Below are 17,808 nucleotides of genomic sequence, written 5' to 3' on the forward strand. Positions count from 1 at the left end.
TGTCACTCGAAAAGAATGAAAACAGTGACAGCATTTATTTATCTGCACTATCAATATCATTCCTGGTTCTGAGTCCACCGGGGGTTATGAGTCTTGAAGGAATTGACTGGGTTGTGAGAGCCTAACCTCGGCCATGTGCTGTGGGGACGTGTGGCTTCTCTCTGAGAGGGAGGCTCCAAGTGAGGCAGAGGAGGGCCGGCAGCGCCCTGGCCCCTGCCCTCTCCCAGCCGGGAGTCCACTGCTCAGCGACAGGAGGGGCGGCCTTTGCCTTCTTTGGTGTGATGTGGAGTCCAGTCCGCTTTCACTGGCTACCTCCCATTTTCTTTCTGAACCTTCCGAGAAGTAAAAGCCACCATTTCTTGAGTCTTCTAGAAGAGCTGCGATCTGTCTGAGGGGCGACTTTCATGTGGGACCTGCTAGGTGCTGACACCGGGCAGGGGCTCTCCCATCTTGCTAATCCCCCCGGGCGGCCTCGGCCTAACCCAGCGTGTCCGGGTGAGACGTGAGGCGGCTGGGCCCCTGTTAAGAGACTTGCCCGAGACGATAGAGCGAATAAGTCCATGCCGGCTGCTGGAACAGAACACCACAGACTGGGTATTTGAAACAACAGACATTTCTTTCTCACAGCTCTGGAGGCTGAGAGTCCAAAATCAAGGTGCCGGCAGGTTCGGTGTCTGCCGAGAGCTTGCTTTCTGGTTCACAAACGCACATCTGCTTGCTGTCCTCACATGGCAGAAGGGGTGAGGGAGCTCTCAGGAGTCTCTTTTGTAAGGGCACTGATACCGCTCTTGAGCGGGCTCCCTGCTCGCCACCCCATTGCCCAGCATCCCGTGCACTGTACTTGAATAATATGTGCTCTAATATGATCCGTGGTGGGACACTGAATCCATTCCAGTCTCCTTGGCCTTGGAGCCCAGCCCTTTCCTGGGCCCAGCCTGCCTTTGCAGCATATTATCTCCCACCACACTCCTGCGTGCACCTAGGGGCTGGTGAACCCAGCCTCTCCCTGGGGCACTCAGCCCTTTGATCAAGGACACAGCTCGCTGTCCTAGAGCTTATAAGGGGCCTAGAGCCTTCCCCATTTCTAGTCACCTTCCTCTAGATATGCTCCAGCCTGCCATATCCACTAGACCTCTGTTAACCACAGCGAAGGTCAGATGTCATGTCACACAGGCCACACCCCCATTCTTGGTCTCAACTGACCACCAGCTGTTAACGCTAAGCCCATTACTGGATCATTAACCAGCCAGTAAGTTTAAGATATGTTTCCTCCCACTCTTCCACACACACCCCCAGTTGTTGAATTCAAGAAGAGAGGCTTAAAGTTGAAGGAACCTTCTTGTATCAAAAATCAGGAGAGCTTGGATGACAGTTTGTTAAATGAAGGACCCACAAGAGTAAAGCTAGAATAATTAGATGATCGGTGGGTACTTTGGAATAGAGGAGCCCGATGCTCTCTCATAACTTGAATAACGATAGCATCTTTCTGGCTTGGAGGGAAGGGCCAATGAGACACATAGCCCAAAGCAGGATTTTCACTTTCTAGAAGAGTGGGCATGTGTGTGTGTGTGTGTGTGTGTGCAGCACGTGCATGCCTATGTGCATAACATCCCAGGGTTCTCTCAGCCTGAGAGATAGAGAGATTCAGAGACAGAGAGAGAAAGCTCTGCCCTTCTTTCCTGGAAGATCCTCCCCACCAAGCCCAACAGATCACACTTCGGAGGAGGGGTGTGGGCAGGGCCCTTGCAAGCTGGGTTTCAATGACAGGGAGGCTTCTGTGGAAACCGAGAAGAAAGGTCCCCTCTGCAGACGTATTACAGACCTCCCTGTGCTTCCAACTTGTATGGTCTGACTTTGCAGAAGCGACCAGCACCTTGGGTTTGCACTTGCCAATTTGCATCTCCTCCTGTCATTCTGATCAGTTTCCAAATTCATAGCCTCCCTTCTATGGCCTCCGTCTTTATTTCTGAAGGAACCACAAATGTTGCATTTTGATTTTGGTGGTGGTGGTGGCGATGCTTCCTCAGAAGATAAGCCCATTTATCTTTATAGAAGCCTGAGAAAAGAATCCAAATAGATGATTACTGATTCTTTTCTTTCTTTCCGGGCTTCCAGTGAGTGGCTTTCTTGCCTGGGATCCTCTGTACAGCTGGGAGAGGCATGGAACTGAGGTGCTGACAGCTTGTGTTGGAATCACATGGTGTTTACTGTGCTGCGAGTTTATAACAGTCTTGTTTCCATACTGACAGCAAACGCCATATGGAGAGAAAAAATCCTGTCAGATGAACCCTTAAGGAATCACAATATGGTACATGAAATCTCTTAATTGCTTTTGGAAATGGGGAGGGGCCCATCGTTCAAATCACATCAGCCATGCGGTTCTCTCTGCCATAACTGAATAAAACTGGAGTTTGACACAAGGTACTTTACTTCCATTCTGTCTGTGCTGGGGAGGTTCGGCTGATTGGGAAAGGATGAGGTAGCTTGCTTTCCTCACCTCGGTGGGGGGGATCAGGTTCAGTGGGAGGCAGTGAGAACGCAGGCTGTATCTACAGGGCATCATGCTAACAGGTGCAGGCCACAGACCTGTCACCCTCTTAGCTCCCTCCCTCCCAGATTCCCTGCTGTGGCTGATGATAACACTCATCTAACTTGACATTTTATTACTGTCACTTGGGATCTTGTCTGCTCACGCACACATTCCACCCTGTCCAACAGAATCCAAGCCCCCTGAGGGCTGGGATTGCATCCCGTTCCCTCCCCCCCTGCCCCACACCAATTCTGGCACACATCGAGGTGGGTTAAATGTTTGTTGGAGTGGCCATTTGTGAACCATCTGTGCATGGAAAGGTAAGGGAGTTAAGGCAGCAGTCCAAGGCGAGTTTCATCCCCGAAACCACTTGATGAGGGATCAAGAGGGGGAACTTGGAAGGTGGCTATCTGTGTTGATCAAAGCATCCACTCAGGAGAGAATGAGAACTTTTTGAGTGCCTTACACAGTGTACTTAGAACTGGTGACTGCCCACAAAAACAGTTCCTGCCTTCAGCCAGTTTACCCATGAGAGGAGAAGTGGGCTGTAAAACTCTCCAGCCTGTATGCCTAGGCACTTGCTCTTTTGGTTGCCAGAGACACAAACCCAACACCAAGTTACTTCAACATTCTGTCGGGTAAATAAATGTGCAGGCACCAGGCTGGCCTCGGTGAGGCTGGCTTCACGGGCTCCTGAGATGTTCACACCACGGGGTTTCTTCCTTCGACATTCAGTCCTGCTTTCTCCCCTGCTTCATCCTCTGTGGGTTCTCACTGCCCAGTGGGAGAGACAATTATGGCAGCTCTTGGTGGACTGGTCCTAAGACCTCGGCATCCAAAGGAGAAGCAAGTGCCCTTCCTGTAACTTCTACAGGACTCCCACCAACTCAACTTCTATGCCTTGAACCACCATTCCGGCCTGGAGATAGAGAGCTCTGATTGGCTAGCACTGAGTCACATGTCTGTTTCTGAACCTATCACTGTGGCAGAAACAGGGACCTCTTATTGTTTAGGGCTGAGTCAGGTGCCGGTCCTTCATCCGGTCTTGTGTCTGGGAGATGAGGGCTCTGATTGGTTAGCCCAGGGTCATGTGCCCGTCGTGCGGCTCCCTTGGAACCCAGGGCTGGATTTTTGCAGACTCAGCGGAGATTCCTTGAAGGAATGGAGATGGAACAGACCAAAAACCCGACAAACACAGTGATGACATGGTGTTTAGTAAGCACTTTCTATGTGTTATGCTCTGTTCTGAGTCTTTCCTATGCATTGTCTTAGTCCTCATGACAGTCCTAGAAGATAGGTATGACTACTATCCCCAGTTTACAGATGGAGAAACTGGGGTATAAAAGTGTTGGGGCGCCTGGGTGGCGCAGTCGGTTAAGCGTCCGACTTCAGCCAGGTCACGATCTCGCGGTCGGTGAGTTCGAGCCCCGTGTCGGGCTCTGGGCTGATGGCTCAGAGCCTGGAGCCTGTTTCCGATTCTGTGTCTCCCTCTCTCTCTGCCCCTCCCCCGTTCATGCTCTGTCTCTCTCTGTCCCCAAAAATAAATAAACGTTGAAAAAAATTAAAAATAAATAAATAAATAAATAAATAAATAAAATAAAAGTGTTAAGTCAGTTGCCTCAGGGCACAGGCAGTGACTGGTGAGGCTGGGGTTTGAACGCAGGCAGTTTAGCTCCCGAGCCGGTGCTCACAGCCACCACTCTCCTTTCAAGTCAGAGCTTTACTTTCTGTAAAGCTCTTTGGGTGTGAAAGTGAGTTGATGGTTGCATGCATATCCTTATTGTGTTCCTGATGTCCAGAGGAACTCCCCCCCCCCACCCCACCCTTGCTCCTCCTCTGCATTTGAGGAGGATACAGTCGTTCCTTCTGGTTTGCTCCTGAGGTCACCTGACTGTTTCTAGTGCAGCTGCACAATCAAAGATCCGGTGTTCAGTGCTTGAGAGGGCAGGAGGCACCGTGTCTCAGTCGGTCCTTTGAGCATCTTTCTGGTCAAAGAAATCACCTGTGGAGGCTTTGGCATCATTAAGGAAGAACCAGAAGATCCCCTCTCCCCATCTTACTTCCAACGTGTGCCTTTATTTTTCAGAGGAAGACTGAGGCCTAGAGAGCAAGTGAGTTGCTTAAAGTCACATAGCAGGTCATTGGCTCACACCCGGTCTCCAGGCATCCAGGCTTGGAGTGTTACACTACATTTCCTCTTTAGAACTCTCTTGGCTGCTGAGTGGCTGAAGGCTGGTCACTTCTCATTTCCATGCCTCTAGCTCCTCAGCTGGAAGATGCAGGGTTTTCATAATTTGAAATGCTTTGGATTATAAGTAACTTTGAAATCAGCTCATAAATCAACTTTTCGGATGTGGTTTGAGCTGCAGGCATGGTTTGATCCAGAGATTCATGACACCGTGAGGACATGGTGGTGGGTGTCATTTTCCCAGCTCTGACCTCTTCTGTGCGTGAGCCTCATTATCACAACAACTTTCCTTGCAGGGTCAAGAACACGGCAAGTAGACCCTGGCCTCACCCCCATGCATCCCAACACCCAGAGGGAGAGAGAGCACTTCTGCTCGGTGTGCCCAGGCACAGTCTGTGGTCCACTCTGATCGGAACTGGCTTGGGTTACATGCCTGCCACCCTTATCCAGTCACTAACTGGGGAATGTGACAGGGTGATCGGCCACCCAGGGCGTGGAGGCATCATCCCCAGAACTGCTGGCATCTGGCATCAGGAAGGAGGAGTGAGCTAGGAACTAGAGTTTGGGTCATAACCGGTCCTTCCTCTACACCGCCCTTGTCCCCTCTGAGTCTGCACAGACTGGAGATAAATAAGGGGTCCTGAGAACTTGCCAGTCATCTTGCTCCATCCATCTGGGGCTCCGGATCCAGGTGTGGGTTGATTGGATGGCCCAGCCTGGCTCTCTCCTGCATCTCACCACATTCTTTTTTTTCCCCCTCTGTTTCCAGACAGAGATTACTGCAGTTTATGTGACAAGCAGCCAATTGGGAGGCTGCTTTTCCGGCAGTTCTGCGAAACCAGGCCCGGGCTGGAGTGTTACATTCAGTTCCTGGACTCAGTGGTAAGTCCCTGCTCCCGGGGAGGCCCTGTGGTCCTCTGTGACCAGTGATTGTGTTTGCCCAAAGGAGAAGATAGGCCACATCATTTATAAGGGTGAGAATGAAATTGTTGCTCAAGAGATGTCCAGCGCAGACTTTGAGAGTACTGACTTGTCTGCAAGTCTGCACCTGCTGGGTGACCACGGGTGACCCACCTTCCTCTGTGGGCCTCGGTGACTGCTGCTTTAAAGTGAAGCCCTGTCGGTTCTCTGATTCTGGGATCCTGGGTTAGTATACCAGGTAGTGCCTGAGGAACTTGGATGACACCCCAAGATGACGCTTGGATTCCATGACCCCTTCTCTTGGCTGAAAACCCATTTTCTAAAAGTCCAAAGCTTGTGTTTGTGTACCTGTTTACTGTCTACTTCTCTGCTAGAATGCAAGCTCCCTGAGGCCAGGACCTGAGATTCGTAGGGCACAGGGCCTGGCACCTATAGGCATTAAGTGAACTTTTGTGGGATGAACATATGTTGGTCATTTCAAGCCAATCTGACAGTTGCTGGCTCCAGCGGCTGCTGGCATGTGTAGTTATGTTTGATACCATATGGAGACTTTCTTCAGATTTCCTAGTCATTGGTTTAACAAACGGTGCTTGATCTGCATGGGCTTTTAGGACAGGGTGTAGGAATGAGCAGGAATTTCTCAGCACTTGTGCAGGAAGGCCTCTCACCTCAGCCTGGAAGACCGCCCTTTGGGTGTCTATCCAAGGAAGGTGGACAGTGGGTGGGAGGGCAAGGAATGGAGACCAGTCATGTAAGGAGTGGGGTATTTCCAGGCTCCCGAGAGACCGCTGTTTTCTAGCGGCCCTAATGCCACCCTTGGCTGCGGCCATCCTGCCCTCTGTCTCGGTTTGGGGGACAGCGCTGTGGGGCCCAAGTTTCTGTGTCTGCTTCAGGGTCTCAATGTGGATCTGTAGATTTGCAAGCCAAATTGCCCACTGAGCGTCTCCACCAAAAGTCGCCTTTCCCCAGATCCCCAAAGCTACCAGGCCTGACATGTTCCCTACTCCAGTGACCAGCACCCATAGTCACCCAAGCCTGAAATCTTTGCAATGTCCTTGACCTCTCCATCTTCCTCATCTCCTCCCCCATCTAATCAAAGACCATGTGCTTGGTTCCTTGGCCTCCCACGGACCAGTTCCCTCCATCACCTCTGTCTTGGTCTCAGTGGAGGCTCCCAGCATGTCTCACATAAGCGACTACGATGGTTTTCAACCTTGGTTGAGCAGTAGAAACACCTGGGGAGCCTTCAAAAAATACCAGTGCCTGAGCTGAAGCCCAGACTCATTAATTTGAATCTCTGTGGGGTGGAGGGTGAGAGCTAATATTTTCATAACTTCTCATAGTTTCAAACTGTAAAATGTAAAGTCAAAGAATAGTCTATGCACCCTTCACCCTGCTTCAACAATTACAAACTCTTGGCCGGTCTTGTTTGACCATGTCCTCCCCGTCTGTAGCATTTTGTAGTAAATATCATATATATTTTGCCCGTGAACATTTCAGTAGGTATCCCTACATGATAAGGGCTCTCTCTCTCTCTCTCTCTCTCTCTCTCTCTCTCTCTCTCACACACACACACACACACATCACCACAATACCCTTAGTGCAGCTCTAAAAAAGTAATTATTATCATCAAATATTTGTGTTTAAATTTCCAACTTTCTCATACTTTTCATAAATGCATGTTTTGACAGGTTATAACCATCTCTCCTTGTTCATCCAGAAGAGTGACCCATAGTCTGAATTCTGCTCTGTCACCTCATGTGTCATGTAATAGGTTTCTCTGTGTTGCTTGTAAATTGCTCATTGAATCTAGAAACCTGATCATATTCAGGTTCCTTTTTTTTTTCCCCCAGCAAGGGCTGGGGGACTGACTTCATAAGTGGTTTTGTGTTCTTCTGTCAGGGGACATTACCATCTGCTTGTCTTTCTTTTAGAGATGGCAGCAGGTTTAGGTATTCAGTGCCTAAATCTGTTGATAAATTAGGGGTTGCAGCATGCCGACATTCTAATTTTGTCATCCCTTCTTCATTTGCTAGCTGGGTGACAGTTCCTTTCAATTACTGTTTGGTTACCCACTGATAAAGTTCGTTCATTCTATCCCTGTATTTATGCTTTTAAAGTACCAAATCAGTTCACCAGCACCCTTCTGTAGTAGTAACCAATTTGTTTGGAAGGTGTGGATTTAAACACGGGATGCATTTCGATGCATGGTGGTTGATTCTCCATGGTCTCATTGTTGGCCCCCAGGTTGGCTTCTGAGCCCTTGAGAAGACCCAGGAGTCATGGACAGTCTCTTTGCTAAGTGGTAGGATGTGATGTGACAGCTCATCTTGTATGTTTCCTGCCCTAGACGTAGAGTCCATTGTATCTCCAAGGAGCCCTGGTTCCTTCTACTGGGAAATGGTACTTGGAGACCACAGTTTGACACTAGGGGTGCTCATTACCAGTGGATGGGCCCTTATTTCTAATAGACATTGGTATTTTCCAAGTCACCCATGACTGTACTGTGTATCCAGGGCTGGGGGACATGGACAACCAGGATAAAGTCCACGTTCTGAGGCCGAATACCAGACCTCCCTCTGACAGGCCCCCGAACCTGCACTTTCATCCTCGACCTTCGCCTGGGTCTTTCTTGAGCTGTGCGTTCCGGCCCTGCCACCTGACTTGCCGCCACAGAGGCTGAAGTCTCTCGGCCCCGGCTCCCTCACTCTCGATGCCTGAAATGCCCCCCACCTCCCCTCTGCCTGTTGAATGCCTGCTTGTTGTCTCGTACCCTACTCTCAGAAGCATTCCCCAACACCCCCTCCCTGCTGCACCCTCTGCTCTGGGTCCTCCCTCCAGCACGCACCCGAGCCTCAGTACTGGGCTGTGCTGGCAGAATGGTATGTTAGTAGGGAGTGCGGGCTCCAGAGAAAGACTGAAGGAACTGACTGGTGGGGAGACCTTGGGCCGGGAGACCTTGCGGAACCCTCTGTAAGAGTTAGCCAGGTGAGTGTGTGGTGGAACAGCAGGGCAGGCAGGGGAACAGCTAGTGTGGCGGCCTGCAGGCATGGAATCTGTGGCTGGAGTGGAGGGAGCAAGGGCAGAGGGGGGTCTAGGAGAGGTGTGGTCATGAAAGACTTTGTGCCATTAAAGAACTTTGACTTTGACTTTGAGTGAAATGGGGAGCCACTGGAGGATTTTGAACCGAGCAGTGGCATGATCCGACAGGTTTCTAAAAGATCCCTGAGGCTCCTGTGTTGGAACAGGTAGGAGCTCTGATAGGAGCTACTAAAGATGAGAGCTGATGGTTGCTCGAGCCAGCGTGGGAGCATTCGGCAGTGGTGACAGTGACTGCATTTGGGGCGTGTTTTTGAGGCAGAGTTGACAGTACTTTCAGATGCAGTGTGGGCGAGACAGAAGAGTTATGGATGGCTTCAAAGTGTTGACCTGATCGGATGGAAGGGTGGTGGGAGAGAAAGGCTGTGGGAGGTGCATTTGGGGGAAGACCAGGAACTCCGTTTTAGGCACAGGCAGCTGGATGGTCTTTCGGACACCCAAGTGGAGATGATTGAGGGGAGATTGATGTTCAATTCTGGGGTCTGCGAGAAAGTTCTGGGCTGGAGATGGAAGACTGGAACTTGTCAACACACAGCTGGTATTTAGGGCCATGGGCTGGGCAAACTGACCAAGGAGACAAATGTGGAAGGAAAGATGAGGACCAGAGCCTGAGCCCTGGACCAAGACTGCTCCCCATTTGGAAACGATGAGGCATCACCAGCTTTGAGACTCATCTAGAGAGTTGATGAGGCAGAGCAGGGCAAGGCTGAACCCAGGAGCCAGTGGAATTTTCCAGCCACGTGTCTTGTTAGACACTTATAGTTAGTTTGAGAAGAAGAAGAAAAAAAAAATCCAATGGATGCCCATTTTCATTCTGGTCGTGCAGACGCTCCCTTTTGCTGGGCCTGTACCAAGAGCTTTTTTTTCTGGAAAGGAAATGTGAGTCTGGCTCCTCTGTTGATGCGACAAATGCTCTGTACATACGTCTTAACGCGGCCGCCACTCCTAGAGCCGACCCGCCCCTTGCGTTTTGTCTGCATCTCTGGGAATGAGCGGGGCCTTTTCATCACCCATCTTGACGTCAAATGACCAGCCTTTGGAACACCTCTTTTACGCAGGAAGACTTTATTGAGTTTTCCAGGGCTGGCGCAATTCTTGTCTGAAATATGTTTTTTCCTTCCATCCTGCCTGGAACTCCAAGGAGGCAGCATACAGCCCCGGTGCTCCCTGGCTCAGCCAGCACCGTCCACACCGTTCCCACCTCTGTGTTGAATTCCTACCAAGCGGAGTTTATTAAAAATAACCCGTCCTCGTCAGGCTCTGACGTAGTCCCCGGGAAAGGCTGCTCTCCTGCACAGTCCTAATGTCTGAGTTTCTCAAGTCAAGCAGGGGACTCATAGCTGTCTTAAAATGGGGCCTGGGTGATTCGAGGGTGGGGCACAGGATGGTGTGTGTATCGTTCATCAGAGGTAATTCTGCAGGGGTCATTCAGCCTTCATCTCGGTTTTCAAGGGCTTTCTGGGAGCCTCAGAAGGACTCTCTCATTGCCTCCCACAGAGAAACAGAGTCAGTGGCCAGAGTCAAAGCCATGACTAGATTTGGTTTCAAAGAGGATTTGACCATCTGGTCAGGGTTCCAGTGTAACCTCCTCAGGACAACAGAGTCTTTGCACGGACTCCTTGAAGATTGATGTACTGCCTCTCTCACCTGTTTTCTGGGAGCCTTGATGGCATCCCGGCTCACCTGAAACCCTCCTATCCCCCCACTTGGGTGTGACTGAAACTTTGTAGGTTTCTTCTCTTTGGGGTTAGGGGAGGTTTGGCAGATACTCAACCAGTTTTTCAGCACTTCTTTACTGAATATATCCAGTATATCATACTCCGTTCTAGCAGTTGGCGGCTACACGCTGAGCAGAAATAAGTGCCTGCCCTCATGGCACTGGCTTTTTGATTAAATGAAAGATTGAAAAATAAATACATAAAGGAAAATTTCAATGAAGTGAGTGATACTAGCCACGAGTTTAGAAAACTAAGTATTCATTATCTATTGCTGTGTAAGAAATTACCTCAACACTTAGTGGCTTGAAACAACAAGAAACACTTACTATCTCACGGCTTTTGTGGGTCAAAAATTTTGGAATGCTTTCCTGAGATGCTGCTGGCTCACAGTTTCTTAAAAGGTTCTATTAAGATGTTGGCTGGGGCTGCAGTCATTCAAGGCTTGATCTGTTTCCAAGTTTATGCACTTGGCTGGTGGCTGTTTCCAAGTTTATGCACTTGGTGGTGGCTGTTGGTTGGAGGCCTCTGTGTTTTCCATGTGAACCTCCCCACGGGGCTGCTTGAGTGTCCTTCTAACATGGCTGGCTTTCCCCAGAGTCAGCGGTCCAAGACAGCCTGCTAGAAGCTGCAATGTCTTTTATGACCTAGCCTCAGAGATTCCATACTATCATGGCCCCATTATCATGTTTACACAGGTTAGCCCTTTTCGGTATGGAAAGAGACTTCTCAAGAGCATGAGTAGCAGAAGGCAAGGATTATTAAAGTCTCCATCTTGGAGACTGGCAGCTACAACTATGAGGTTACAACGAATGAAATCTTGTATCAGGAAATGCTGAAAAGCACTTCAAGCCATTCATTAGACTATAGGGAATCACTTGAAATCAGTGTGCAATCACCTGGCTTTAAATATGCCTGGTTATTCTGAAATTATTTGTAAAACAATTTGCTGTGTCTCATCAGAGTAGTTAAGCATCCTGCTTCTCTTATAATTCAGACCCAGTATTTGTCTTGTCTTTCTTTTTTTTTTTTTTTTTAATTTTTTTTTCAACATTTATTTATTTTTGGGACAGAGAGAGACAGAGCCTGAACGGGGGAGGGGCAGAGAGAGAGGGAGACACAGAATCGGAAACAGGCTCCAGGCTCTGAGCCATCAGCCCAGAGCCCGACGCGGGGCTCGAACTCACGGACCGCGAGATCGTGACCTGGCTGAAGTCGGATGCTTAACCGACTGCGCCACCCAGGCGCCCCTTGTCTTGTCTTTCTATCACTTTTGTGCTCTCCCCCAAAGAGGAAGCTGGGAGGGGAGTAACCATTCTTCAGATGGACATAGAGACCCTCAGAACAGTTGGTGAAGCCAGACCCAGGGATCAGGGTCATTTGAAGAAGTCTAACACTTATAGAATGGGTTCATATAGCAGAAGCCTATGGAATTTTCCAGTGTCCTGGATACCCCACCCATTCTCCTGTCCTAGAAGCTGCCATGTTGTTAATGGTGTGACCCACAGTCCACAGTTTTCTGGAGCAGGGATGAGCATGTGAGCCAATGTAGGCCAATGAGCTCTTTCTCTAGAATTTGTAAGCTGGAGAAGAAGTCCTTCTCTGGTAAAGAAGGCTTAAAATAAAAATATTGAGAGCTGTTGACTGCCATGTGCCACTGGAGCAAGCCAGTCAGCACTGAGAGAGAACGAGGCACGTGTGGGCACGTGCACACACACATACACACACACGCGCGCGCGCGCGCGCACACAGATGAGAGTGGGTTCCAGAAGCCCTCACGTTGCTGGTTCCTGGTGGTCCAGGCCTGGCTGCATTTTCATTCTCCTCACAATTTGGTTATTCAATCCATCCTTGATTTCTAGGAGCTAAGAGATAACGGTTCTGCCCGAACTAGGTTAGGTTGACGTTCTTCTTCCTTAGAACTGAAAGAGTAATAGGGAGAGTGAAAGGCCTTTGCACAGTGAGCCTTGTTGGAGAATGAGGATGGAGAAATAATTTTGGGGCTAGGGGAGAGAGGAGCAGCAGCTAGGCAGCCCAGGGGTGGTGGACGGGGGTGGGGAGAGAGCCACTCTGGGCTGAGGCTGTCAGGAGGACGATGGGATAAGCAGAAGGTGAGGGTGTGGCCCCTTTGCTATGGGAGCCTGACAGCTGCTGGTGAATATGTCACCTCACCCCAGAGGTCCTTCCTTCTTTTTAACCTTTGCCCCAGCCAGGGTATGTTGCACAAGCACACAAGGACTGTGGTGCTGTCGAGGATAGTCTGGGGTCCCCTTGGGGTCACTGCTACCACTCTCGGGTTGTGTTCCTACATGGCCAGGAGGCAGCTCCTCCCTCCCTTCTTTGTCTGGTCACATCCCATCTGTTGCCTTTGGGGGGGCGGGGCCAGTGACTCCCTTCCTGACCTAGGCCCAAGAGGGCTCTTCAGATGGCAGCTGGAGACCAGAGAACATTCTGCCCAGGTAGATACAGGCTTTGGGGCTGACCAGGCCCACCCCACCGTCAGACCCCTGGGGGATGCCCCTTTGTAAGTACTTCTTCATTCCAGCTGGGGAGCAGAGAAGCAGCAAGGTCAGGGCCCAGCTATCTGAAGGACTGTTCAGTCAGGATCCCGGCAGGAGATGGAAGGCCCACCCACGAGTGAGTGCGGGGCTGCTGATGAAGTGCCAGGCAGGGTGGGGACATCAGTGGCGCTGATGCGGTAAGTCAGGGCCTTTGCCACCTCTAGGTCTGCAGGGACCAGGGAAGGGACTGATGCAGGCCAGCATACACCAGCTGGGTCTTTAGAAGTGGGGTCCGGGAACCATGGTGCCCAGGTGGGCAGGTGACTGCCCACCCTGTCGCCTGCCCCACACCAGGGTGGAGAGTGATTCCACAGAGGCACATGGAGACCTCCAGACCACACGGGCAGCACAGGCAAGGCGCCGAGGCCGGTGTGGGTGGAGCTGGGTGTTTCTCCAGAAAGGGCCGTGGTGAGCAACACTGCCAGCCAAGCACGTCACTTGTCCCTGCCGCGAGGACTGTGGAAAAGCTGACCACATTGGTAATTACAGCAGCCGGAGGTGGCAAGACCTCATAGCATCTCTGACTTCATCTTCTTGTCGGGGCAGGAGAAGGTCTCCCAGGAGGAGGAGGTGACATCTGAAGTTGGTCAGAGGCCGAGAGGGATCCGGCTCAGCCTCCGCTCTTTAAACCAGTGCCGGCTTCTTTGAAAACGTGGCAGGTCCCCTTTTACTGGCTTGCGGGCCTCGCATTTTTAGAAATCATCAGAGGAAAGTGTGTTTTAATAGGCCATATTTTCACCGGCATTTTCTGAGATTGATGATGTAATTAGAGCAGACCAAGAGGATGAAACATTAGGTTTATAAACTAGGATGTGCACAGATGTTTATACTCTTCGGCAGGCACAGATCTGTAAATAATTTTTTTGCCTTAAACCTAACGTAGTGTTTTGCTCTTTGTGATATAGCAGCATCTCCTCCACAAAGGCCATTTCTGCGTTTGGCATAAATCACAGCGCGAACAGAGGCTCATGAAATGGTGCCTCCCTCCGTTGGATGTACGTCGGGAAGAGAAATGCCCTCCAAGTGGATCGGCATAGGTGCCCTTTGGCGCTCTGGCTGTTAGGGTTGAGCTCACAGGTTTCAAATGGGCCTTACAGCAGGGATGACGGCTCGTGTCCCCTCTGGTGAGGGAAGGGGAGAAGACCTATCACCCTCTCTGGGTGGAGGGAACCCCCTTACAGATGGAGGTCACGGGGGCACTCCTCGCATGTAGTTTTCTCTCTTCTCATTGAAGTCTTTGTGTGCCCTTGCCCGAGCCAACGCTAATTGTAAATTTCTAGGCTGTTGGCCCAACCTCTTATTTGCTGCTCATGTTTTCTGGTTTTAGCTGATTTCAGCAGCTTCTGCCCACTACCTGGGCAAGAGTGTTCCCATAGCAGTGGATTCCCGGGTGGTCCCCTGCCTCTGGTGCTGTGATCTGCCTGAGCTCTGCCGGCCAAGCTGAGCCGCCATGGTGCCTTCTCTCTGTCGGAGGCCTCTCGGGGGTCACTGTAGAGACACGGCCTGTCACTCCAGGTGACTTAATCAGTGTGGAAAGCCCAGCTGGAAGCCTTCTGTTGGTTTTCTGCCTCCCAACACAAATGCTCTTCAGGTGGTGGTGACCTGACATGGACTCTCAAAGAAAGGCCTTTTGATCCTGGGCTGGGGATGCCTGTCCCCGCGTGCTCCCGGCTGCCTCCCTGTGGAACTGTGGCGCCCAGCTGCCCAGCCGGGCCTCTGCTGGGAGGCAGCTGACCTGAAAGTGATGTTATTTTTTTAACGTGGGTTTTAGTACCCAGAGCAATAATATTTTCAGCTGGTTATTGAGGCTGATTAATGAGCTTCAAGCCTCCATTTGGTTAAATAGAGCTGCCTTCACAGATGTATTTTGGGACAGTGCAAATCCAGGGTTCTGCATGGGATTGAGTTACCCCGAAAGGTGGTCGGCCATTTGCCCGGGGCCTGGGCCCTGCAAAGCAGTCTGGGTAATTCCCATGGTGCCAGACCACTAGGCGGGTTTTCAGAGCAACAGGACACTGGGTGCTTCTCTCTTCATCCTCGAAAAATGGTGGTCAGTCGTGCTCTAGAACGATGAGCCCCTTTGGAGACATAGTTCCCAGCCCTCTCACATGCTCACTCTATTGTATTTGAACTGGTTATTGGTGCTCTCAGAGCCTCAGTTTCTTCATCTGTAAATTGGGTGAGCCTATAACCTACTCCACACTATGTGTGTCCGGGGAGCGGGGGGAGGGCAGATGTGCACACATGTGTTAGTTTGGGGGGATTGTTGGGGAGCATAGGGGGGACAATAGCAGGAAAAACTCCAGGGGAAAGAGCCACCGTCTCTCCCTAAATAGTCTCACGAAATCATCAATCAAATCAATTCAAGAAATGATCAATCCCACGAGACTAGTCTTTTTTTTTTTTTTCAACATTTATTTATTTTTGGGACAGAGAGAGACAGAGCATGAACGGGGGAGGGGCAGAGAGAGAGGGAGACACAGAATCGGAAACAGGCTCCAGGCTCTGAGCCATCAGCCCAGAGCCCGACGCGGGGCTCGAACTCACGGACCGTGAGATCGTGACCGGGCTGAAGTCGGACGCTTAACTGACTGCGCCACCCAGGCGCCCCTAGACTAGTCTTAATAAAGGTGTGGAGGCACTGGCCTTGGCAGGGACATGCACTGAGACGGGTGGCCCAATGGAAGTCAGGAGGCTTGTGCTCCTGTCCTGGCTCTGCTGTGACCAGCTGTATGATTTTAGGTCAGTCCTTTCCTTCCCTGAGCCTTGGTGTCCAGCTCTGAAAAGTGAGGGAGTCGGATTCCTTCCAGAACCACAATCCCATCGCTCTGTGATCCAAATGATTGAAGTGTTCATATTTCTTCCTTGGTGAAAATCACTGAGTCTTGATTCTCTGTGAGAAGAGAAACGGTAGCACAAGGAAACTCAGCCACGTTGTGGGGAAGTGTGCCAGGCTGCATCCGTGGGCTTTCCAAATGTGCCTGTGCTTTCCCTTGTCCAGGAGGCTCTTCTGGACTGGCCTGGGGGAGAAACTGGACCCTAGGCACTGGGCTGAGGGGTTGCCCTGAACCACGCCAGGAGGGCTGGGGCGCCTGGCTCCACGGTGTTTCAGTCTGTCTGTGTTGACGTCATTTCCTCTCTTTTGAAATAGCTGTGCTTTTGGACCGAGGTTGACAAATCCTTGGGTGGTGGATTTTGAAATGGTTGTAAACAATGTGCAATTAGTTCTCTTGTCTAAATGAGAAAGGCAGGCTTACCCAGGCTTCTTGTTAACCAGAGGCCTTTCCTCCTCTTGGCAAAGGCATCAGATGTGAGTGAAGGAGCCCCTTTTGAGGTCAAGGAAAATAAGGTTTGTCTTTTGGAGGTCCACTGACTTGGCCAGCGATCTGGAGTCCTAAATTCCTTGGTGTTGTTGACAAAGAGCTCTGGTGTGGAGGTCGGCTGCTACCTCCCTGAATGACCCTGGGCATGTCTGCTGAACCTCTCCTGCCCTTCACATGCGGATGAAGGGGTATGGCAGTGGCCCCCCCAGCCTCCCATGTCACTATCTGGGCTTTTTTAAGGTTCAGATAAGAACATATGAAAAATCTCTGTGTGTTCATTTTATAAGCTGAAAGCTGCAAAATGTAAGGCATCGATATTAATGTTTTCTCTTGGAAGGCATAATAATGACGGGGTGATAATTATGCAACTGTTCATTGAGCAGTATTTATTTTTTTTAATTTTTTTTTTGATGTTTATTTATTTTTTAAGAGAGAGAGTGTGAACAAGGGAGGGGCAGAGAGAGAGGGAGACACAGAATCCAAACCAGGCTCCAGGCTCTCTCTGAGCTGTCAGCACAGAGCCTGACGTGGGGCTCAAACCCACAAGCTGTGAGATCATGACCTGAGCCAAAGTCAGACGCTTAACTGACTGAGCCACCCAGGCGCCCCCATTTGAGCAGTATTATTATGTGCCTGGCTCTGGGCTAAGAACTTTATCACTTTCTGTCTGCACAAGTGCCTTGTAGTAGGTGCTTTTTCTATCTGCATTTTAGAGTTTAAGGAATTTGTCTAAGGTCACGCAGCTGTAAGGTCTGAGTGACCTGAGGGCAGGACAACCTCTCCGGACCTTCCCGTTTGGTGGCTGGTTATTTTCCAGGGGCTTCCTGTGATTTATCGAAGTTGGTGGCTCTCAACCCCTAGCTGCCAGGGGCCCTGCCCTCACAGCCAGAGGGTCTGTCGGTTGGTGTGGGGTGGTCTGTTTGCTCCTGATGATTCTAATGTGCAGCCCGAGAGGAGAGGGCCTGCCCTGAGCACGTGTTCACGGATGGTGCCAAGTAGGCTGGGCTGGACGTCAAGGCTCCTTGGCCAGGTCGGCTCCCCAGTCCAGGCCTCAGCTTCCTGCCCTGTGGAGGAGGGATTAGTCCCTTGACCTCCATGGTGTCTTCTCTGGGGCCGCTGAGGTTGTGTAACCATGAGAAGCTCATGAGCAGTTCTGATACTGTTCTTGTGCTTTTTCTCTTTCAGGCAGAATATGAAGTTACTCCGGATGAAAAACTGGGGGAGAAAGGGAAGGAAATTATGACCAAGTACCTCACCCCAAAGGTAAGAGGCTGCCCCAACCCCACAGCAAGAGGAAAAGGGAGGTCTTTTAGAGGAATTTGGGCCCTGGATCCGTGCCAGGCCATGTGGGGGGCTGTAAAGCACATGTAAAGCACACACAGCCACAGGGCTGCAGAGACCCCGTATCTCATCCTCCCCCAGCAAGTGCCCAAGACTGGCAAGGCCCAAGGCGGGTGGGCCTGGGTGGGGA

General features: G+C 50.8%; 1 protein-coding gene across 1 annotated transcript in view; it reads left to right on the forward strand.

Moving 5' to 3' along the window:
* Positions 1-17,808, forward strand: part of GRK5 (G protein-coupled receptor kinase 5) — a 217,969-nt gene that overhangs the window by 140,858 nt on the left and 59,303 nt on the right. The window contains exons 3-4 of the mRNA XM_043597688.1: positions 5,488-5,600; positions 17,523-17,600. Of these exons, the coding sequence (XP_043453623.1) occupies positions 5,488-5,600; positions 17,523-17,600 (191 nt within the window). The remainder of the gene's footprint in view (positions 1-5,487; positions 5,601-17,522; positions 17,601-17,808) is intronic.

Source organism: Prionailurus bengalensis, chromosome D2, assembly GCF_016509475.1.
Source record: "Prionailurus bengalensis isolate Pbe53 chromosome D2, Fcat_Pben_1.1_paternal_pri, whole genome shotgun sequence".
Taxonomy (NCBI): Eukaryota; Metazoa; Chordata; class Mammalia; order Carnivora; family Felidae; genus Prionailurus; species Prionailurus bengalensis.